We start from the raw sequence: 21,682 nt of genomic DNA, 5'->3' as shown, positions 1-21,682 counted from the left end.
GCCTGTTTAGCTACTCTGTGCTGAGATCAGTAACAAAATAACTTGCCTTAGTGAGGAGTGTGGGCTGGGGAAATAAGAATTATGTTCTTCTCAGACCAGGGAATCTGAAGATTTGGAAAGGTGACAATATTTAGGGATTTGGCTATGTATGCATTAAGTTTAATTGCAAATACCAAGTTATAATTTTGACTCATATCTTCATCATCTATTGTTTTATTTTTCCAACAGCCCTTATCTAGATTTTTCTCTTTCCAATCTCTCTGCCCCCCTGATTCATTCTCTCTCAAATCAACTTTCTGCATACATTTTTCACTCTATGCATTAATTGCATGATAACAAAAGTCATAAAATTATCAGATAACAGAGCTGTTTTTAATGTTTTTATGTTGTCAATAGTGTTATACATTATCATAAACTAGTAATCTCAGCTAACGTCCATATTAATGGCATGTATCAATATTATATCTTATGTCACATCTCTATAAAAAACACAACCAGGCAGCAAATGAGTGAATTGAAGCACTGTTATGTTACATTAGTTTCATTTCCAGAAAGATTTGGACTTTTTTTTTTTTCTTGCAGAAGGGTAAAGTTTCTTTTAGAATACAAAAGGAACTTTGTTCAGAATGAAAGATCACGACAGCCCTAAATAGAAAGTGCTGAGGAAGGCAGGAAGGATTTAGGGGCCCTGAATGGGAAAATACAGGAGAGAAGGCTGCAATATCTTCCATTTGAGATTTGCCATATGTGCAGTCCTTCAGACCTACAAGCTCTGTAAATCAGTTTTTTCCTTCTTTGGAAACTTGGTCAAAAGATTGGGCCATCATGTCATGTAGGACCAAAGTACTGCTATGTCTGTATCCACATGGACACACCCATGGCGCACTGGACTCCTGGACTGCCTAAGAGTGAGGGACATTTTTTTTTTTTTTTAAATATATATTATTGACTTCAGAGAGAGGGAGGAAGAGGGAGAAAGAGAGATAGAAACATCAATGATGAGAGAGTTGTCATTGATCGGCTGCCTCCTGCACACCCTTGACTGAGGATCAAATCAAGCCCGCAACTCAGGCATGTGCCCTGACCGGGAATCGAACTGCCATCTCCTGGATCCTAGGTTGATGCTCAACTGCTGAGCCATGTCTGGCCGGGCTAGAGTGAGGGACTTTTAAAGGGGGCTTGGGTTCTGCACGTAGGCTAGGCTACCAGACCTTGGGTCCAGGAAAGAAAGTTAACATCAGGCTCTGCTGAAAGTGGCTGAAGACAGCTGATGTTTATCTTGTTTTTATCAAGGTTGGCTGAAAAACTGTACCTAAGTCTATTGGTTGGACTCAAAAGTAGGTTTAGCTGTCGGGAGATGGAGATGACAGGAACAGGAGAAATAAAATAGTAAGGCACTGGCACACTTCCTACCTGGGGAGTCAGAGTTGCAACTCTGGGATCTGGAAATCTCAGGTGCTATTGCTGCTGGTGGTAGTAATGATAACTAACGTTGAGCACCTTACTGTATGCTAGGCATTGTGATGTCTTTCTTACCTATCTTATTTTATGTAATCCTCCCAATAATCCTACAACACAGACATTGGACAAGACTATGTGGAAAAGCAATGTAGCCAAGGAAATAGATGGCGATTGGACCTTGTGTTTTTCTGACCATATTTTAGAATATAGTAAATTTGTGGAAAAATAAATTTGTCATTAACCAAAAAATGAACACCCACAATCAATTGATCTTTTAAAGAATCACTTAAAATGGTGAATTAGAGACCATTTTCAAATAAAGCAATAAAAATGATAGTACTTAAAATAACCAAGGTTGTAGGTTTTTCAGTGCTTACAGCTTATAACAACCCACATATGACTCACATATAAGTCTCAGCATGGACATCAGGTCTCTTTCTACCTTCAGAGTTCTTTGGGTACACAATGTACTTTCCACATTGGTCAGCCCTCCTCCATCTCAGACAAATAATTAAAGCACCTGGAATGTTTGTTTAGGAAGCCAGCTCTCAGAGTTCATCCCAGGACAGAGCTCCTTGTTACAAATGTGCTTTGGACACCCTCCTGGGTATGCCTGCCTCCTCCTTCCCTTCTCCAGGAGGCTCTTTGTGATATTGAGACAGAGCTTCAGTAGCTGGGCTATTATTTTCTAAGGCTATTAGAAATAACTTTACCTTACATTCCCAGGAATATCCTGGGGAGTCCCTAAAGTTCCCATTTTATTTCCAAGCACGTCTCCCCTGAACCAGTCTGTGGGCTTTCAAGGTGACTCAGAATTAGGAGATGGTTCAGAAACTCTTAGCTGATTCAAGGGTCACTGTGGGAGGGTCGGGGGCTTCCTCCACACTCTCCTGTCAGTTCACTATAGATGCGGAAAGAGACACAGGCACCTTGGGCAGGTGTAAGGAAGGTGGTTGGGAACCTCATGGGAGTCCTGAGGCCATATCAGAGAAGTTAGTTGCTGTTCCCATGGTATGGCTGAGGTGTGGGTCTCCATCCTGGATGCAATTAGGGCTGACAGAAGCACAGGAGTCTGAAACAAGTGGGATCCGGAGGACTGGAGCCAGGGCCCAGCCTTTTTTTTTTAATCCTCACATAAGGATATTTTTTCCATAAAATCAATGGATGGGGGGGGGGGAGAGAAACACTGATATGAGAGAGACTCATCAATTGGTTGCCTCCTGCATTTGCCCAGAGTGGGAATTGAACCTGCAACCCTTTGGTCCTTAGGCCAATGCTCTAACCACTGAACCAAACTGGCCAGGGCTGAGCCCAGCCTTTCCTTTCTAATTGCCTCCTCTAAGTTTCCAGTAAAGTGCAGGTTCAGAATGGCTGACCAGAGCTACCATTTATTGAATTTGTGCCATATGCTCTATACTATGTTAGGTACTTTACTTACAGTATTCCTATCCTCACAACTGCTTTGAGAGGTCAGCACTATTACTCCCATTTTACAGACTAGGAAACTGAGGTCCTGAGAGGTAAAAAAATCTTGCTCAATGTTTACCCACATGGATATTGGTAGAATTCAGATTCAAACCCAGGGCAATCTGATTCCATTGTTCTTTCCTTGCTCTTTTCATTACTCCATAGCTGGGAAGTCTGGTGGACTGGATCTGTAGGTCCTTACATTTCCACCAATGAAATCCCCCTAGTCAATGCCTGAATCCAAAGTTAAACAGTGGGGATAAGCACTGTACTTTTGCAAGTCACAGACATCAACACCTTTCTCCTTAGCTTTTTCTAAGGTGGGGCAGGGGGATCACACTGCATGGCCCTCTGGTGGCCCCATTCATCTGAGAGCCTGGGGGATCAGGTTTGGGAAAATAGCTGTAACCTGGCAAGAGCGGAATTAGATGGTGGAAGGGAGAAGTGAGAGTCATTGTTTTGCAGCCCAAATGGATGGCAATCACACAGAGGCTGTTGGCCAAGGCTCAGGAGCCAGAAGTACAGGAGGCAGCCAAAACATCCAACTGCAGGATGGGGTAATAGCTGAGATAAGACTGGCTATGGTGCCTGGAGCAGGAGAGACGGAGGGTCCTGGGACTCCAGAAAGGCACCCAGAAAGAGTCCCATAGACAAGCACTCACCTGTGGCTGCCACTTTGACAGGCCCAAGCTCTGACCCCAGGTTCTCTTGAAATATGACAACCCCATATTTATCATTTTGCTTTTCTCCACTTCATTTTTCTCCTCTGAAAAATGAGCAGATTGAACTATAAAGTCTGTAATTCTTTATCTCTATTGCCTCCCACCTAGAAGTCAATTTTGCTCTCTAGGTGTCAGCCTGCATGATAAATAGATGCTCTCTAGTGTATCACATTTGGCTTTCTGTACACTTATCAATGATTTTTAAAAAAATCCATATTTTAAAAATAATTTAACCTGTGTTACTAGCTCCATTTCACAAATAAAGAAATTTAAACTTGTAAGGTTAAGTCACTTGTACAAGGTTATCCAGCTAGCAAGTAATGGAGTCAGATTAGAACCCAGGGTGGTGAGATTCCAAAGTCTCTGTACTATACTAGTTTCTCCTAAAAGAATCAGTGCCAATGAATGATCAAATAAGAGAAGTTATCAAAGAAAGGATCAGAAATTGGAGAGGACAATATGCACAACCCAAGGACATGGACAATGGTGGGGAGGGGGATGGGACGGGGTGGAATGGGTCATTGGGGAGAAAAAGGGACATCTGTAATATTTTAAACAAAAATAAACAAACAAGAAGAAAGAAAGAAAGGAAGAAAGGAAGAAAGAAAGAAAGGAAGGAAGGAAGGAAGGAAGGAAGGAAGGAAGGAAGGAAGAAAGAAAGAAAGAAAGAAAGAAAGAAAGAAAGAAAGAAAGAAAGAAAGAAAGAAAGAAAGAAAGAAAGAAAGAAAGAAATCAGAGAGGACAGAAAAATAGGCTTGACATGAAGTCTGTGACTTCACATCGTAGAGCAGATCTGAGGGAAGAGGAGAGGAGAAGATGGTCATGAGATAATCAGTTTTGGTGTCAGGTTAATATGGAACCTGAAAATGTGGAAAACATGGTTTAGAGAAAAAGAAAGTGAACAAAACTATGTGCAAGAATCACAGGGTAGCACTGCAGATGCGTGGGCGAGGTGAGGAGCTGTTAGGCGGAAATAGGCCATCAAATGGGATATGGCCCAGGCAGGACCAGTTACCTGTCAGCAGATTTTTCTAAAGAGATCATAAATTACCTTGCAAGGCCTTTCAGAGGTTTGCCATGTAACAAGAGAAAAGTCATTAGTACGAAGTGTGTTTATCATGTGATTCTGCTATAGATAAAACAGAAAGGCAGCGGCAATACCCATCAATTTTCTGGGGAAGCTCTAGTTCTAAAGGTTCAATATGATGATCAGTTATGGGTTAAGATCACATGTTCAGATTTTTATTTTTGAGAAAGTAAAATCATTATAATAATATCATACCTTCTCTTCCTGAAAGGAGATATAGCATCTGAATTCATGTGTCAAAAAAGGATAAGTCGCATATTTTCTATTCAAATGAAACTTAAAGCTACTTGTTTTGAAAAAAAAAATGTGCAGAAAAGCAGAGAAATATGTACCATAAAGATGGATGGAAAAAACGAGGTGACGCAACTTGATCTTAAATAATTTCAGAAGCTCAAATACTGGGTAAATGAGCAACAATGTCAAGGATGAGTTCCCAGGTGAGATGACTATCTCAGGATAGGGCAGAGGACTGGAAGGTCTAACAGTAGAAGATGAATTGCCCAGATTAGATTTGGGGAAATAGGCACTGTAGAAAGGAATGGAGAAAGTGCAAGCAGTGAACTTGGGTGTTATTACTTATGGTAAGGGTGGGGAGGGAGGAGGTGAAGAGCGGGAAAAACTGAGGGAAAGAAATAGAAAAGAAAATTTGTCTTTGGCATCCAGATCAGGGCCTAAATCTTTCTGTTTTAATTCTCCTAAAGTGCTAGCTGTTAAAGTCTTGAAGTGGTATTGACCTCTCAACATGGGACTCTTAGGGAATGGCCTGGCTCTCATCCTCAGCTTGGAGGGCAGAGTGCATGAGTCCAGTATCCAGAGTCAAACCACAGCTCTGCCGCCTAACGAGCTGCGAACCTTGGGGGACATCTCACTAGCCTGCGCTTACGTCACCTCCCTGAGCTTCATTTTCTCATTTATTTCATTTCATGTATGTGAATATATAAAATGGGGATAATAATATAAAACCACAGTTCAAAAACCCAAAGAAGTTTGGATACCAAATGATATTTCACAAATTATTTGGTGGCAAAAGCTGACCTGAACGGATTAAGTTATTCATAGGGTACTCATCTCATAGGGTAACTGTAAGGATTAAATGCCTGCGACACATTAATAACTTAATAAATATTGGTTTAGTATTATTATACTGTGTCCTTTCTAAAGGCCCACTTGTAGAAAGCTGTGAGTTGAGGAACTGCCAAAATAATAACAGATACACTAATTTATATAGGTGAATGTCAGGCTCCTGATTTGAGCCTAGATTTTGTACGTGCTAGCTCTTGGACATGCCTGGAGGACTGGTAATGGTCAGGGGAGTACTTGACAGGGTTCTAGATACTAAGGGGCCAAAGACCTTCTTGGAAAAACAATGGGGGGGGGGGAGAATTGAGGCCCACAAGTTTAGTTGGAAGACCAGGATCTTGAGTGAAAGGAGCAATTTGGAATATAGCAGGGTATTTCTGCTTCTATACTCCAATTCCCATGAACTTCTGCCTGCAGAAGGGGACTGCAAGGAGAAAGCAAGTAACAGCTGGTCCTGGTGACTCAGCATCCAGCTGGGAACATCTGCACCACAGGATTCAGCCCTCTAGTGGCTTGGGCTCTGAGAGAGCAGATCCTCCTGCAGACAACACTGGGGTATGAAAATAGGCCTGCACCACCGCAGGGGCAATAGTGGACATCGGCAGCCTTGCCACCTTTGGGCATCTATAGTGACTGGAGGGAGTCCAAGTTGTCTGAGGAAGAACAGTGAAGAGAAGGAACCAGGAAAATACTGTTTAGTGAATAAAATTATGACTCTCTTTTTACTCCTAGCCTGCTGTGACCTGGGGAATTTAGGCTTCAAACAGAGAGCAGAAAAAATGAAAGAAAGGACAAGAAGTGGTTGCTAAAAAGAAAAGATCGTGTTTGAGTTGTAATTAAGTTGCTTTCAAATCTGTGCTTCTCTGAACCTGGGGTGTCCAGCAAATTGTGCCATAGCTCTCAGGTACAGCGACACAGCGGGGTCTCTACTTCCACCAGGCAGCTAGTGGGAGAGATGGCCAATAGACAAATACTCTCAAAATCATAAGGCAAGTGCTAGGAAGGGAAATTTTCCAGCTCATTTGTGTAACTCCCAAGTAAAGCAGATGCCATTTTCAAATGTGCTTTTCTTGGCCTAGTGTTCTTTTTTTAGCATGATTAAGGGCAGATCAGCTCATTGCAACACAGATAGTTAAGTTAATTCAGGATTATGTTAACACTAAGTGCTTAATGATGGATTAGTCATATATCAGGCTGTGACAAAAGGCTTCACTCTTCAAGCAAGAGATGCTGGTTCTAGCACATTTTTAATTTCTGAAGCTTAAATCCAGGGTAACTGGATTTAGTAGGTTAATCCCTCTTTTATTATAATTCCTTTTAATAAATTTGGCCCATTCTCTCCTCTCTTACACTTCCACGTGTTGTCTGATAGACAAAAAATAAAAATAAAATAAAAAAGAAAAGAAATTTATTTTGGTAATGAAAAGTTTCTGCAAGAAGACTCTTAATCCCAAGATTTAAAAAATATAATATAATATAATATAATATAATATAATATAATATAATATAATATAATATAATATAATATAATATAATGCAGGGAAGAACCAGTGCTTTTTGCAAAGGGGTTTATTGGGGGTGATTCAATCAAGGAAGTATCCCTGAGGAGCTAGGAGGCAAGACTGATGGGGAGGCTGAAGGGGGTTGATATGTGCAGGAGCAAGGACCTAACTCTGGGAGAGTATAGGAAACCATCCAGGTCTGGTCTGACTGCACGGAACTAGATTAGAAACAAGTGGTTGCCAGGGCTGTGAAGCTAGAATTTGGATAGGCATGAGAGCCTGGCTGGTTTCCAGAGGTAAGAGAAGCTTCAGGTTAGAGCTTGCAGGTGGGCATCTGCTTAAATGCTCCAGAGAACAATGACCGTGATGATGGAGGTGGCTGTGAAGAGCAGGTAGAGGCGGAACAGCAGGGTGTCCATCATGTGGCTGAACTGCACCCACAGGCTGACCAAGTGCTGCTTCCGAGCCTCATCTTCCTGCCAGGTCCTTGTTGAGTCAGAGAACCCATTTAACTCTGCCTCTTGGGGACCTGGCACTTTCCCCACCAGCTCCATGGGTTCCTTCAGACCTAAGGAGAGACAGAGACCCAGCCATGGGCTGCAAAGGTCACCTGAGACCCAGCGGTGCATGGCTCAGAGGCTGAGCATCGATCTAGGATCCAGGAGATCGAGGTTCAATTCCTGGTCAAGGCACATGCCTGGGTTGCAGGCTGGATCCCCCGTGGAGAGTGTGCAGGAAGCAGCTGACCAATGACTCTCTCATCATTGATGTTTCTATCTCTCTCTACCCCTCTCTCTTCCTCTCTCTGAAACCAGTAAAGATATATTTAAAAAAAAAAAAGTCACTGGAGGAGGGAGAGGAACAGAGAAGGAGGCAGGAGCAGAGAAGTGGAGGCGTTGCAAGAGGAAGTGAGGGCATTGCTGACTTCCTTACCAGGCAGGTGGGCAGGGGTGAGACCCAGGCCCTTGGTTCCCTTCTGGGGGGCAATGGGACAGCATTTCCTTGGGCTGGTACAGTGCAGAAGCAGGGAATGGAGCCACTGGGGCATCGGTGGGGGCTGAGTGGTGACCAGGTGCAGCAGGTAGGTGATGAAGATGCTCTCCAGCAGGCTGAGCACCATCAGGGACAGACACAGGGCAAAGTAGACACCTGGAAGGAAGGCCAGCCTCTGTGAGGGCCAGTGGTGCCTCCTAGGACTTCCCGTTTCCAATTTTCCCAAAGGACCCTTTTAAAAGATTCTTTTTCACTCTGAACTGGTTCCACTGATCCCTCTCCCCACCCCATCCCCCAACCTTGCTTTCATTCTCCGAAAGAGGGAGGGTCCATACTGATAAGAGGGGTGCCAGTGTCCGGGAGTAAGTTACTCATCATGAGCAGGAAGACATTGTAGCCCAGCAGAAGTGTCATCTTGAATGGGGGGCGGATCTCACTCTCTGCTGGCAGGTAAAAGCTGAGGGAATCGATGACAATCAGAAAGCTACTGGGCACCAGGAGGTTTATGACATAGAGGTTGGGCCTGCGCCTGATGGCCACCTGGTAGGGAGGAGAGAGGGGGCAAGGGAGAAGTAGGCTGGGAGGCTGCCAAGCAAGTTAAGAGCAAGTTGAGGTTTGTCCTAGAACAAACTGTCTAGTAAGGAAAAGTCACATTCACTGTCCTGTCTCTCCAACAAAGTCTTGTAATCACCGCCGTCTGCTTTCCCAGGGGTTGATTCTGCCATGCTGCTTACTGAAACAGATCTCATTCTTTCTCGGCTCAGAGCGTCAACTTTCTCCACTTACATTTTTATCCCTACCAACGTGCTCTTAGCAGGATTGAGGGGCCAGATTCTTAGGTTATTCTGTGCATTTTAGCCTTGTATTTCTGCCTGCTCTTCTCATTAAGGTCTAATATCTAGTGACTTTGCTGGTGAAATTTAAGACCAATGGGAGAGAAAGCAAGACAGTGGCAGATATTTTGGGGTCACCAGGATTTGGAATCATAATATCCCCAAGATAGTGTTTTATAACTTTTCCACCATCTCTTTTAATTCTAATTTTATTTTTATTGAATTTATTGGGGTGGCATTGGTTAATAAAACTATATAGGTTTCAGGTGTATACCTCTACAATACATCATCTGTGTATTGTATTATGTATTCGCCACCCCAAGTCAAGTCTCCTTCCATCACCATTTATCCCTTCTTTACCCTCTTCTACCTCCCCTCACCCCACCTTCCTTCTGGTAATCACCATACTCTTGCCTGTGTCTGCCACCTTCTCTTTTACAAAGTGAACATAAAAATTCCAGCCCTCCAAAAACTGCCACTAGCCCTGGGGGTGGGACGCTCACCTCACTGTATATCACCGCCATAGGAGCTTTGTTTCTTCCTCAGGGAGTATTTATTCCGCCTAGATACTGTGCTAGGTACTAGAGATTTATCAGTGAAAAAAGTGATAAAAATCTCTGCCCTCAGGGAGCTTCTTTCTAGTGGGAGAGCTTATGCTCTAGTGGGGGACATAGCTATGACTCTTAGGAGAAAATCAGAACCAGGACCCCTGAGCTCACATAGAAAATGATTTCGTCATACTGGTTGGTGCCCATAGTCATCTTCACTTTTCTCTGGTGGATATCCAGAAGTGTCCATTCCCCCTTGTTCTGCATGACGTTCTGTGATGTGTTCGAAATCTCCTGCACTTCCTTCATCAGGCCCAGGACCAATGTCTCTACTGCAAAGAGATCCAGACTACTCAGCCTCCCCAAATGCTCTCAACCCCCTTGTCCAGACTATTGGATTTCTTGCCACTTCGCTTCCACATCCATTTCAGGGATATTCCCTCATTGTTCCCAGCTTTCTCTCCTTTCCTCTCCCAAAATCCTTTCTCTGCCTCTCAACAGACTACTGTATATGAGCCTCACTCACCTGTGTAGATGAAAGAGCTGAAGGTGAGGGTGCAGTTTTGTTCATCGAAGGGGAAATAGAAGATGTCCAGGTTACAGATGCTGGTCACCTTCATTGGCTTATCATATCTGATGTATCCTTCACTGGTGACATAAGCCATGAGCCCTGTAGGCGTCTGATCTATATCCATGCTGTTTATGAAAAGAAAGAGGAGGTGGGTGCCATGGGTTCTCCATCAGACTGAGCTTTATTTCTCTCTTAGGTCCCCTCATTCCTGTGCTCCAGCCCCACTCATCTGATTTCCATCTATCTTCCATGTTCTGGGGATTTTGTAAGCTCCTCAGTTCAGATACTGCTCCTTTCTCAATTGGGTCTTTGTGTGGCCCCTATTGGTTACATTATGCTCTTCTCTGGATATATGGTTTCCTTCTTGCTTTTTTCATCCCTGGTACTCACAACTCCTTGATGAAAATATCTGGAATCCATAGGTTATCAGTTGCTATGCTGAGCTTTCTGATGCCCCCACATTCCTCTGGATTCCACCTGATGAATGGATTGTACCAGATCTAGAGGAAACCACAAATGGGACAAATGGAGTAGGAACTAGTTTTAGTCTTGCTCTATCTCTTGCACTTCACATTCCTTTTTTCACTCATTTCTTCACTTTCCCACACCCTCTCTGGTGACAGCTGTCGCAATGTCACTAACAAAGTCTTACTTACTTCTACTTCTTGCTCAGTGCTTTCAAGGGAGACCTTGAGCTTGGCTTTGGATTCCCTGGGATGGAGCCACATAAATATTGGCTTCCATGACCTTGGTTTATTCCACCTTCTCCCTGTGCCCCATCTCTGCCCTCCAAAACTGGCAGAATAGTAAGGAAGCTTTGTTTTTCCTTGTTGGCCTGACTCTGTTTCAACTTTCTAATTCATGGGTATTTTCAGCTTTATCCATTGTAATCTACAAAGCTGGACCCAGGAGTAGAAAAAGAAAGATACTATAGTCAAGAGGAAGCTGAGTCTATCATACCAAATTCAGCCACAGGAATGATGTCATCAGTTGAAGCTGTGCATTCTGGAAAGACAATTTTCATCCAGAATCATTAAATCTATGAAGTCACATCCAATGCCACCACTTACCTCTTACTCACTTCCAAGGCCGTTCTTTGCGTCAATTATGATTTTTAATCATAAGCCACTGAAAAATGTAGGTCAAATAATCCAGAGCACATGGGAAACTCAAGTGAAGAAAATCGTATGAGGCCATTGGGATTATGTTTCTTGTGGAGTATTCCAAAAAGGGACAGATTTTACCCACAGTGATATTATTATCGCATTACCTTTCATGCCATTGAATGAGCCCTTAGTTTTACAAAATCCAATCAAGAGACTCACTGCTTACCACTAGACTACTGCAGTGTTAGGTCAGGACTTACCACTTCCAGAATGGCAGACAGGGTGAAGGAGATGTTCACATGAGTGGGGTTGCTCTTGTTGATGACTGGACGGAAGGCCTTTCTGTCAAACGCTGCTTGGAAGGCAGCAGGATCCACCCCATACTTGTCAAACCCTGAGCAATTGATGGTGAAAGTGTCTCCTCTTCCTGTAGGGAGCAGAGACTCTGTGAGAGGAGTGCCAGGGATGGGGCCTGGGGAGTTTTTCTGCACAGTGAGAAAATAGGGGGCATGGGAGAAGCATGTGAGCTCTTCCTTCCTGAGCCAGGGAACCTGAGCTAGGCTAGTAGGCAAATGGTGGAAATTGATGAGGTGAGCTGAGTCAGGGCTCCATTCTTAATTCCATTGTTTCTGTCTCCATGCAAAACTTGCCCAAAGGTGCATGCAAACTCAGCCCTGACCACTGCTTTTCAGTGTCCTGCTATATTCTTAACAATCTCACCACAAACCTTTCCAATTTCACTCAATGTCCTTTCATTGCTCATCTCTGTCTTTGAGCCACCTGGGTGATGTCAGTGACAAATTTTGCAATCACAATTCTCCTCCTCACTATATTAATAAGGCCTAGGTGGTCATAAATTAATGATAAGGGAAGTAATCAGGTAGGCAGCGTGAGATCAGGCACATTCAGAGTGATGTGGCCTTATACGGGTGGCATCAGGTAGGCATTGTGAGATATTTGGGACCTTAAGGAAAGAACCCAGTTTTTCCCAGTTAATGAGTATTTGTTGTGTCTCTACTATATGCCAGGATTATTCTCTTCTAGAACTCAGTAGTCATCACCACCAAGACTATCTGTTTTTGTTGTTAATCCTGATCTGAGGATATTTTTTTCCAATGATTTTTTAGACAGAGTGGAAGAGACAGAGGGAGTGGGGAGGGAGAGAAACATTGATGTGAGAGAGACACATTGATTGGTTGCCCCCAGCATGTGCCCTGACTGGGACAGGGGATCGAGCCTGCAACTGAGGTATGTGCCCTTGGCCAGAATCCACCCTGGAACCCTTCGATCTGCAGACTGACACTGTAATCACTGAACAAAACAGGCTAGGGTGAGACTATCTTAAAGAGAATTCCCTGATACCAATCTTATACCCATCCCCTTTCTAGTCAGACTTTGTAGAGAAGAAACAGGGAATGATGTGGTAACATCTATTTTTATCTCTCTGATGCTGTGCTATCCCTCATTGCTCATTTTCAATAATGAATAGGAAAAATACTCTAGACTAGGAAAATTAGAAACTGAAAATTTTCCCTCTTTCATAATGAGTCTCATCCATGTCCTTCCCTTTAGCATCTTTCCTGTTCCATTACATTTATTTCAGGAGAGCCAAGAAGGAATTCTCTTCTTAACATCACCTGATATTCTGAAACCATGGGATAGATTATATGCTTGGAAAGAGAAAGACATGGGGAAGGAAAAGAGGCCAATAGAAGCAGGAGAGTGGAGAAGTGACTAAAGAGAAGAGTGAGCTAACTGTTAAGATCCTAGAAAGAGATACAAAGCTGTCAGTGTTACGAGTTTCCATTTTTACCTAAATGAACATCCAATCATTGACTGCCTAGGAATAACAAGAATTAGCCTGGTTTCTCTGTTTCCCAAAACTTGTATGTTGGCTTTGCTCCTGCTCATGCCCCATCTTACCTTGAAGCAGCAGGTGGAGAATGAAGCAGAGGGGGAAGCCCTCCCCATGGAGCCAACCTCTTTGCATCCTCCCCTCCTTGGCTCTTCTCTGGGGACTTAGTGATGATGTTGACCTTAAAAGACCAGAGGCCACACCTTGAGCCCTAGCTTTGAATAATGCAGGTGTCGGGTGGCATTAACCACCCCTCTAACAAGAACCCCTAGAGCTAAGAGAATGTCATGGAGGACTACCCACCTGTGACCTAATTGGGCCTGAATCTAATCTCCAAAAGTAATCTGGAAAATCGGTTTGGAGAGGAGGAAGCAAAAATATTTGGTCACTCGAGCAGTGCCAACGACTTCTGCCTACTGCGGAGTCACTGGCATATAATGCACACTACAGAAGTCACATGACTGCCATTGTCTTGTCTTCACGTGACACACGCACTTATTGTAACCCTCTTTCCATCCTTTCAAAAAAATGGGGGTCTCGTTCTTTATAATCAACTTTAGAGTCTAAAGTTTTAAACATGACTCCAGTACTCACAGGTCTTAACTTATGATTTTTTTTGAGTGTATCAAAAACAATGTGGACCCAGGTCTACTGGATGGAGGCAGTGATTAGTGGGATAGAGGGGAGGTGGCAGAGGTAATACTGTTTTTTGTAGAAGTTGACTTAGGAGGTCATAAGAGATCAGCCTGCAGGTTTATATTGTTTTTGGCCATGCGCTAATGTTTTAAAGAAATTAGTTGTCAACATTTTGGAATTGGGAGATTTGACATAAAAACTGTGTTGCCTGGCCAGCATGGCTCACTGGTTGAGCACTGACCCATGAACCGGGAGATCATGTTTCGATTCCCGGTCAGAGCACATGCCCGGGTTGCCGGGCTAGATCCCCAGTAGGGGACCATGCAAGAAGGAGCCGATCAATGACTCTTTCATCATTGATGTTTCTAACCCTCCCTCTCCCTTCCTCTCTCTGAAATCAATTAAAAAAAAAAAAAAAAAAGGATCAAGCAATACTGGGCTCACGCTTCTGCTTGACAATAATGTGCCAAAGTTAAGAAACAGTTAAGCCCTTTGGTGGAACATTTTTCTCTCTAGATCATCACAGTGTCTGTCACCAACTGTTGTCTCATTCCTGACCAGCTCCTCTCGGTTATGTTACCTGCTTGGCCTCTATAGGTGTTTGAGTTGGCTTTGACAGTTAAGATCGATTTTCTTGTGTGATTCTTAAAGAGCCTTGAGAAGTAATTTCAAAATACCATTTCATGCCTAGGTGATCAGAGGTCTTATCAGATTTAGAATGGGCAAATATTTGGTTCATAGAGGAAACCAGACACGGCTTGGTTAAGTGGGCCAAAATAATGAATAAGGTTTAACCAGTTTTGCTCTAGAATTATTTCCGTTAGGGAAGACTCCAGAGAGGGGCATCAGTGGCTTAGAGAACAAAGGGAGAGCAGTCACCTCAATGAAGCAGCTTTACTAAGTTGGTATGAAACAGTAAGACAGGTCTAAGACTAAGTCCTGCTTCTGCTGGACTCATGTCACCTCCTCCCAGCCTCTGGTTCCTCATCTCTAAAGCTGAGAGGATGAAACCTACATTGCAGGGGTTTTACGTGGTTAGAGATAATGTGTGTATAGTGTCTTCCCCATCCTGAGCAATTCATGAATTGAAGCAGAAATAAGGACAGCAGTAGTCGTTGTTATTGCTATCCTGGCTCGCCTGAGCTTGCTCAGGTCACTGCAGCCTGAATGGAATCTTCTGGACTTAAACTGTCTGGGTCAGCTGAAGCCACCCCAGTTCCTATGGGCCCTTTTCCCTCAGCCTCACTCAGCTGGATACTGGTAAGGGTCATCCCTCCGCTCTTCTCAGTGGGTCTTTCCTTCATCTGAGAATCCCTTCCCCTTTGGGAAGTTAGATGATGCTAGATCAGCAGATCTCAAAGCATTTTCCGAAGAACACTAGTTCTACAGGTGGTTAAATGCTCTTTCTAAAAAATTATTTTTGTCATTTCAAGCTCAAATAAGTCTGAGAAATAATGAATTAAACAAGGCTAAACAGGCTTTATTATTGTAGAATTTCTCGGAGTATTTAGCTAAACTTCGTTCATGTGATTTGAATATCATATACGTAATTTTCCAAATTTAGTTGACTTTGAAAATCTCTGCTTCTCAGAATACCTTGTAGGACTAGTATTCCATGGATTATTTTGGGGAAATACTGCTTTAGGTAAATAAAATAAATCCAGAAGAAAAAAAAACTTGAAAACAATTGTCTTAAACTTACTACAGGTAGAATATAGAATACAAGCAGCATATGTATAAATAAATAAATAAATTTAAAAAATAAATAGGTAAGTATTTTTTTCCCCCCATTGCTTTTTCAGAGAGAGAGTGGAAGGAGGGGGAGAGAGACATCAATTGGTTGCCTCCCACATGTGCCCTGTCTCCAGGACCAGGGATCGAGCCTGCAACCCAGGCATGTGCCCTTGGCCAGAATCAAACCCGGACCCTTCAGTCCGAGGGCGGACACTCTAACCACTGTGCCAAACTGGCTAGGGCAATAGATAAGCATTTTAAACCTGAAATTTTATTAGAACTGTAAAAACCTACAAGCAAGTAGAAAGTAAAATGTAAGTTACAAGCTGTTTCTGAATCCCTGAGTAATATAAACTTAGACTGACTCAAGAAGGAATGTTTTTTCTTTTCCTTTAGATCAATGGGCTGCCAGCTGCAGGCCACATGTCATCCACCTAGATCTAACTTTAGGATAAGAGTTTAAAAAGATCCTTGGGTATTGTTACTTCTCAAATATACTCAGACAGTAACATTTTAGCAGCTGAAAAGTAGTAGGATTTTTTTCTCATTGGTGGTCTTATAGTCAAAGTATATAATTTGTGTTTTAAGAATACATATGATTTCATCCTGGGGCTCCATAAATGATCTATTTTGAATGAAAAATAAATGCAGCCTGCATAGATTTTTAATTTTTCTGAACCAACATTCATGACCAAAAGTTTAGCACCAATGTAGACCAGAGTTGTTTATCTCTTCTTCTGACAAAAAGCCCATATTTATAAAGCAAAACACTTGGGAAATGCCTAGACCTGTTTTGGCCAGGAAGCTCCATCTTGGCTCTGGCTTCTCTCAGTCGGGCCCTATTGCCTCCCGTGTTGTGGCCTTTCAGGTGTCCAGTCCGTACTTCTCAATAACGTGGGAGAGTCCCTCATGCACTTCTTACCATTAGAGGTGTTAGACATACTGAATCCTTTTATTCGGTTGAGTAAATAATCCTTAATTATCATTCTGAGAGGATTAAAATCCCAAGGCATGTCTATGGGCTGTGCTGCTTGTTGTTTTAGCTGAGTAGGTTTAGATGGCTTGTTCTGGGTGGAGGGAAGAGCTAGAGTAAAAACATGGAAATTACAGTGTTGTCAGGACCTCAGATTTGAGTAGGAGAGTGGCAGGAAATGAAGCTGTGGTATTATGTTGGGCCAGATCACGGAAGGCCTTGCAGACCAAACTAAAGTTTGGTTTAATGCCCAGTATCTTCCAAACTTGCATAAGGTTCAGACCTATTTGAAGGGAAATAATTCTCCTAAATCCCTGATGTCTACTTAAATTATTTATATTATAATATTACTTAAATCTGTACTTTCATGAAACCATGTATAAAGTCCTTCCTCTTACAGCTCTTACAGCACTATAAAATTAAAATTAATGTACAAATTATGTATACACAAGACTACAGAATCAACACAACACTAATTAATGTGGTGGATAATATTATTTCACTAAAATTAGGTAATTGCTATCAATTATTTTCTTCTTTTTAACAAGGAACTAACTTTTGAACACCTATTTGTTTATGTTTTTGGGTCAGCTTGATAGTGCATCTCACTATAAGTACTTCAAAATAATTTTAAAGCAATATTTTATTTTATTCTAACTCCTACCGTTACTGCTAATAAGCTTAGGAAGTTATTACTACAAAGATGAAAAGTGTGTAATACTTTCCTCCATAAAATGAATGTGTGATATGTGACTATAGTACTGTGTACTACATGAGCACTCAGCTAATCCCACTGCAGTCCTCTATTAGTACTGTCTAACCCTTGGGCGCATGGCCTGCTGTGATGTCATTTGGCTTTCATTTGGTGTTGTTTATACCTTAACTCCTCTCATCTTTTCTAATTTGCCTGAGGCCAATAAAGAGATGCCTTATTCTGTCACATTATACTGTTTCCATGATGTCAAATAAAAGATTCCTTTTATTAATTTTTTTAAGCCTTATTTCATGAAAATGACTTTCATGGCAAAATTAATCTGCAAAAGAGAAGTTTTATCTTTATAACCGGCAGAAGAATTCAATGTGACTACCACAGCAGGTGTGGGGTGGCTGTTACCACTTGACAGTAATTAGCTCCCGACAAACTCCATGGAGGAGGGTGTCGGGAGGCTTGCAGTAGAGCATTTCTCATGTCAATGAACGTACCACTGTCCATCCAGCTCTGCAACCAGAAACTTATTTGTTTCCCTTGGCACCTCTCTTTCTCATCTCACCACATGTGATTCATCAACGAGGTCTGTGACTTTCTCTCTTAAAGTGCTCTCAAGTCCATCCACTTCTCTCCCTCTTTTCCACCACAGTCCTAGTCCAAGTCACCACCCTCTCTCCTGGACAGCGATCTCTCCTAGTTGGATTCTCCTCTTCCATTCCAGTTGCCTCTAATTCTTTCTCCAGTCTGCCAGCTGCAGTGCAGTTTTCAAAATGCAAATTTGATTTCTCAACCCTTAACCCATTCGCCTTTTGAAAGCTTGCAATGGTTGCCTTTCACTCTTACTCTAAAGATCTGTAACATAGTCTACAGGCCACTGGAAATGTCCCCTCCCTTCTCCCACCACCTGGCCTTTGTTGTTCCCTCTGCCTAGAGTATCCTCTCCTCTGCCACCTCCACCGCCTTCAGCTCGCTGCCTCCTACTATCCTTCAGATATAATATATACCTTCCTTTCCTATTACTTACCACAGGAATAGTTTAAATTTGGCTTAATGTTTATCTGGGACTCTAAGCTCTATGAGGGCAGGAAATGTGTCCGTTTTATCTCCACTATATCTCCCTCAAATATTGAATGAATGCATATATTTGGTACATTACATAACATAAATATTATTTTAAAGTAATTATAAGTCTGCATTGCAACGGATTCTCTAAACCTTTGCCCAAGTGTTGGAGAATATCATCCCCCAAAACACTTCACGACACAGACACTTCTCAAGGAGGGCATGCTTCACAATCAATATCGTGTAAATAAGTTAAGTACAAGTCTTTGGCCTAGGCTATCCGTAGCAGACCACAGTCATGCCATAGTGCATCAAAGCCTGGTGCCAGGGCTGCAGAGTGCTCATCCATTCTTTTTTTTTCAACCCTCACTGGAGGATATTTTTTCCATTGCTTTTCAGAGAGAGTGGAAGGGAGAGAGGGAGGGAGAGAAAACATCGATGCAAGAGAAACATATGGATTGGTTGCCTCCCGCACACGCCCAACTGGGCCAGAGCTTGCAACCGAGATACGTGCCCCTGGCTGGAATTGAACCTGAGACCCTTTGGTGCTCCTGCTGATGCTCCAACCACTGGGCCACTCTGACCAGGACTCTTTTCTTTTCTAGAAGGATATCTGATATGCAGCTTTTGGGTGCTTCAGTGTTTGAGGCATGATTGAAAGTATTAGCGTGCCTTAGTGAGGTGGCTTGAGGAATACTGAGGAAAAGTTTTCTTAGCCAACCAGATGGTCAGAGATACTTCAGGAATTCTTATCAGTGGAAACTATATATCTCTATATCTCTATCTCTATCTCTATATCTATCTCTATATCTATATCTATATTTCTATATCTATCTATATATCTATATCTATCTGCAAGATTCTGTTAAATTTGCACGTATCTCCATTGAGAGGAGAAATGTTTGTTCCTATGATATTAAAACTTTTTAAAATGATACTAGCTGGACTTTACTCACAGACTGAATTTATAGCTGTCTCTTCCTTTCATGCTCCATCCACCAAACACACCCAATCTGCTCAACATGATAAAGTCCTTACAGCATGTCATGTTCACATACATTTGTATTTTTCAGAACAAAACAACAATTATGCTGGCAAGGATGCTGAATTAAGGGGACCCTTAGGCTCCCAATACACTGAAAAACATTATTTTTCATGTCTACAAAGTACGCAGCCCTACCAGGCGTGGCTCAGTGGTTGAGCGTTGACCTAGGATCCAGGCAATTGGGGTTCGATTCCCGGTCAGGGCACATGCCCGGGTTGCAGGCTCGATCCCCAGTCGGGGGCGTGCAGGAGGCAGCCAGTCAATGACTCTCTCATCATTGATGTTTCTATCTCTCTCTCCCTCCCTCTCCTTTCCTCTCTGTGAGATCAATAAAGATATATAAAAAACAAAACAACAGAGTATACATTTGTTTTCACAAATGTGGGAAATTGTTCCCTAACAGTTAGGGCTTTTTCACCAATTATAGACATAGATATGGAAATCATCATCAAACTTGACAAAATACACAGAGAGTTTGACTTCCACTTGGTGAATGACTATGCCGATATGTTTGGAGCCATATTCGTTGGTATATTCCACATGTTTACCTATCAGGCCAACTACAGCTCCTCCTGGTTCCCTCTCTGCTGGAGGAGACTCACTGGACTCTGGTATGATACAGAGGCCCCCTTCTTTATAATCATCTGAAAGCTGATACATATACAAGACAGGATCTTTCTCAATGGTAACATATAACCAGGCTTCCATTACTGGTGCCTGGGCTAAGATCATCCCTCTCAATTCATCCTTAGAACCATGCTCATCCTCAAACATGTGTTCCACAGCTTTACCATTTATGGTATTTGCAAGGTTTTTATCGCTGACTTGAGATGATGCCACCCTGTCAGAAGGAATTTTAAGAGACAAAATTCTTTCATTTCTGTGAAGTTCTAGTCCATAGACACAGTCAATTTCATCATATTTCACCAGATAAAGAGAGGGATTTATAGGTATCTTATCCAGAATGGTTCCTTTCCACTGGGTGATGGGCTCATGGCCTTTTATCTGTGTGAAATTCTGCAGCCCATGATGTTCCTGCTGGGCTGGGATGAAGGTCTGCCCCTCTGTTTCTTTTGGAAGTTTTCTTCTTCATGTTTGCAGACTCAGTGGCCCGTCCCTCTGGTGCCCTGGTTTGTTGCCCTTCGGCTTCCTGTGTGTTGTGGGTTTTCATGCCTGTGTGGCCTGTTGGTGGTCCTTTCTTCTTTTTCGATATTAAAACTTCTAAATTATGCAATACTTAAAGGCTACCAAAAGCAAAGCAAATGATACGAGAAGCACCCATGTACCTACCTCCAAGCTTTGTTAAATTTTAACATTTATAAGTCATTTTTAAAAGAAATAAAATATTATAGAAACAGGTGAAGCCCCTTGTGTGTCCCTCTCTGATCTTAGGCTCCTCCCTCCAACAGCAGAGGTAACTATACTTTGAAATTGTTGTTTATCATGCCCAATACAGGTGTGTATCCTTAAACAAAATATCATATTTTTACATGTTTACAAAATTAATCCAAATGGAGTCATACAATTTGAACCTTTTTGTGACTTATTTTTACTCAACATTGCTTTTGAGATTTATACATATTGATACACAAGAGTGCTCATTCTTTAACTGCTATGTAATGTCCCATTTTACAAATACCATAACTAGTTATCTGTTCTTTTATTAGTGGAATTTCGATTCTTTTTGCTATTACAGACCATGCATAATTAATACATCTCCTTGTGTAGATGTGTGGGAGATCCTTTGGGTCATCTTTTCTCAGCTAATGGCATTAAGCCCTAATGTCCTAAGGTATTCACTGTGTGTAGTGAATTCACCTCTACGCTGGGCACCTAGAATGATACTAGGTATGTGTTATCCTTGGGAAAATTAAGAAAATAATTACTCAAATAATTTTGTGTAGTGCTCAAGTCACTTGCAGAAGCCCCTGCTGATAAAGGCTAGTCTAGAGCATATATACAGAAGTGGAATTGCTGGGTTCAAGGGTAGGCATAAAAAACCATTAGCTTCTACCAAAATCTCTTCTCTTCTTACTTTGTAACAGAGTTGTAGATGGCTCATAGCTGCCCCGCTGAGCATTGCATTTCCCATTTTTCTTCTGTTAGATGTGACTATATGCCTAAATGTCACCAATAGAATGTGATTAGAAATTATGTATGGGGCTTTCTGGCTGGTGCCTGAAGACCAGCTAATATACCACCTTCACACTCTCTTTTAACTTCCTTCCACCTGGATGACTGCTGGTAGCAATGAGAGTAGCAGCTCTGGAAGTGAAATGTTGAACCTGACAGAGCCAC

The 21,682-nt window shown here is 42.3% G+C and overlaps 1 protein-coding gene and 1 pseudogene across 2 annotated transcripts; both read right to left on the bottom strand.

Moving 5' to 3' along the window:
• Positions 1-7,657: 7,657 nt before the first annotated feature.
• LOC308557454 (5-hydroxytryptamine receptor 3C-like) lies at positions 7,658-13,341 on the bottom strand (the record flags this gene model as incomplete). Its single annotated transcript, XM_081137978.1, has 9 exons — positions 7,658-7,887; positions 8,253-8,468; positions 8,648-8,852; positions 9,865-10,025; positions 10,220-10,389; positions 10,655-10,764; positions 11,225-11,269; positions 11,631-11,855; positions 13,294-13,341. The coding sequence occupies 9 exons, from the start codon at positions 13,339-13,341 to the stop codon at positions 7,658-7,660; spliced, it is 1,410 nt and encodes a 469-aa protein (XP_080994104.1).
• Positions 13,342-19,798: 6,457 nt separating this feature from the next.
• On the bottom strand, positions 19,799-20,555 carry LOC308557453 (spindlin-2B pseudogene; annotated as a pseudogene). The gene has a single exon. The product of its transcript is annotated as a spindlin-2B pseudogene (transcript).
• Between the last annotated feature and the right edge of the window lie 1,127 nt (positions 20,556-21,682).

The sequence above is a fragment of the Miniopterus schreibersii genome (assembly GCF_964146895.1).
Source record: "Miniopterus schreibersii genome assembly, chromosome: 5".
NCBI lineage: Eukaryota > Metazoa > Chordata > Mammalia > Chiroptera > Miniopteridae > Miniopterus > Miniopterus schreibersii.
This window is presented reverse-complemented; position numbering and strand designations above follow the sequence as displayed.